Below are 2,293 nucleotides of genomic sequence, written 5' to 3' on the forward strand. Positions count from 1 at the left end.
GTTTTATCATGGTAGCCCCTTGCGGATCATTTTCGGAATTTCGACTGGATCTGAGATCGTATCGACGAACATTGGTTAGAGCAGTGTCGTGAAGTCCGGAGAAGGCGAGCCGGGATGACGGCAGTTCTGGGTATACTGGGAGCCCCCGCGCTCATTTTAAAACAAAGGAGCAATGCACCAATGCGGGAGGGTGCGCTAAGATAGGCAGATTGTATGCAGAGGCAAGACCGGGTATACGAGACAACTGGATAGCTGGATATCTAGTAGTTAGGGTGATGGTCCTTGTAGCATTGTTTCGTTCTCCTCCATCGCTTGCGGAAAAAAAATTGTTGCATGACTAATATTGGTCGTTTCCGGAACAATGTTACGCCGGAGTCCTGTTATTCGATTGGATTCTCTCCATCTCAACATACAGGAGAAAATGTAGATTCGCTTGTTGATTAATTTCACAACTCTTTCACTCTCCTCCGCCTGAGTGTCTCTTCTATAACTCTGTTTGGGAGATAGTGGATGTGCGGATTGTATGCCAATCTCTGCCACGTGCACTCATTTGAGAGCTCCCGTCCAGGCTCATATCGGAACTATGATTCGGGCCCAGAGCCTGCCATGGAGGGCAGTCCTTCGCCAAACATTGTCGCGGAGTCTCCCATGTAAATACCCTTCCCACTCTCCCTACCGGATTTACATCAGTTCGAGTCTCGAGGCACGGACACCACATCATTCGCCATTTGCATCTGCAACACGAAATTTCTCATCGACCACTGCCCGCCGAAAAGAAAAGCCGCAACCTCCGGAGTTGAAACAGGAGAAGGAGGAGGGTAACGAGACAGAGAAGAATCAGGAGGAAAATCCAAGGCCTGGCAAGCCATCGGAAGGGAGGGATAAAACTTCAGAGACGCCATCACCTATACCCGTTGCTGCCTCGCCCGCGGATTCAAAACCCAGCGGCACAAGTGCTCCTGGAGGACGCTCTGGTTCTGGAAGCGGCAGTGATGGTGGGAGGAGGGGGAGGAAAAGTTCTGCCGAAAAAGCGCTACAAAAGGCTACGATACCGGATGTGTACCCACAGGTTATGGCTATTCCAATTGCGCGGAGACCGCTGTTCCCCGGGTACTACAAGGCAGTTACCGTCCGGGACCCCAATGTCGTCTCTGCTATACAGGAAATGATGAAACGCGGACAGCCATATGTCGGGGCTTTCTTGTTCAGAGATGAAGCGGCGGATAGGGATGTGATTGAGGATATGGAAGAGGTACATGATGTTGGTGTGTTTGCACAGATCACAAGTGTATTTCCTGTACATGGGACCGAGAATGCATTGACTGCGGTGCTGTATCCTCACCGGAGAATTAAGATATCGTCGTTAATACCACCCCGTGACACGTCGCAGAAAGCTGAAATCGACCAGCAGATTACAAAGGAAGCAGCACCCGAAAAACAAGGCGATGTTGTCGCCAGTTTTGAAGAAACAGCGTTGGAGCAGCTGCCTAAGGAGACCCCCTATGAACCAACATCTTTTTTACACAAATATCCTGTCAGCATAGTCAATGTGGAAAATCTCACAGAGGAGCCATATGACAAGGAAAATTCTATGATTCGCGCTGTTACGAATGAGATTGTCAATGTCTTTAAGGATATTGCGAATCTGAACCCGCTTTTCCGTGATCAGATCTCGACCTTTTCCATGAGCCACGCTGGCAATATCATGGATGAGCCCGCAAATCTGGCTGATTTCGCCGCTGCAGTCTCCGCTGGTGAGGTCAAGGAGTTACAAGATGTGTTGGATACGATGAATATCCAGGAACGCCTTTCCAAAGCCCTTGTGGTACTTAAAAAGGAACTCATGAATGCTCAGCTGCAGTCGAAAATATCGAAGGATGTCGAAGCCAAAATTCAAAAGCGGCAACGAGAATATTGGCTGATGGAGCAGATGAAGGGCATTCGACGTGAACTTGGTATCGAATCCGATGGCAAGGAAAAACTAGTGGAAAAGTTCAAGGAGAAATCGGAGAAACTTGCTATGCCTGAAGCCGTGAAGAAGGTGTTTGACGAAGAGCTAAATAAATTGGCACATCTCGAACCCGCAGCTTCGGAATTTAACGTCACAAGAAATTACCTTGATTGGATAACGCAAATTCCATGGGGTAAGAGGAGTCCAGAGACGTTTGGTATCAAGAATGCAATCACTGTATTGAACGAAGACCACTACGGCCTGAAAGACGTTAAAGATCGTATTTTAGAGTTCAATGGTCTGGGGAAACTTCGCGGAACTGTGAAGGGAAAATTTATGAAT

General features: G+C 48.2%; 2 protein-coding genes across 2 annotated transcripts in view; one reads left to right on the forward strand and one right to left on the reverse strand.

The window, feature by feature from the left end:
* The window catches only part of HCAG_07169 (conserved hypothetical protein), a gene marked incomplete at both ends in the record, with an annotated part of 1,687 nt that extends 1,532 nt beyond the window's left edge, over window positions 1-155 (reverse strand). The window contains one exon of the mRNA XM_001537697.1: window positions 71-155. Within this exon, the coding sequence (XP_001537747.1) occupies window positions 71-155 (85 nt within the window). The remainder of the gene's footprint in view (window positions 1-70) is intronic.
* Window positions 156-1,072: 917 nt separating this feature from the next.
* Window positions 1,073-2,293, forward strand: part of HCAG_07170 (hypothetical protein) — a gene marked incomplete at both ends in the record, with an annotated part of 3,235 nt that continues 2,014 nt past the window's right edge. Inside the window, one exon of the mRNA XM_001537698.1 lies at window positions 1,073-2,249. Within this exon, the coding sequence (XP_001537748.1) occupies window positions 1,073-2,249 (1,177 nt within the window). The remainder of the gene's footprint in view (window positions 2,250-2,293) is intronic.

The sequence above is a fragment of the Histoplasma capsulatum genome, genomic scaffold, assembly GCF_000149585.1.
Source record: "Histoplasma capsulatum NAm1 scaffold_8 genomic scaffold, whole genome shotgun sequence".
NCBI lineage: Eukaryota > Fungi > Ascomycota > Eurotiomycetes > Onygenales > Ajellomycetaceae > Histoplasma > Histoplasma mississippiense.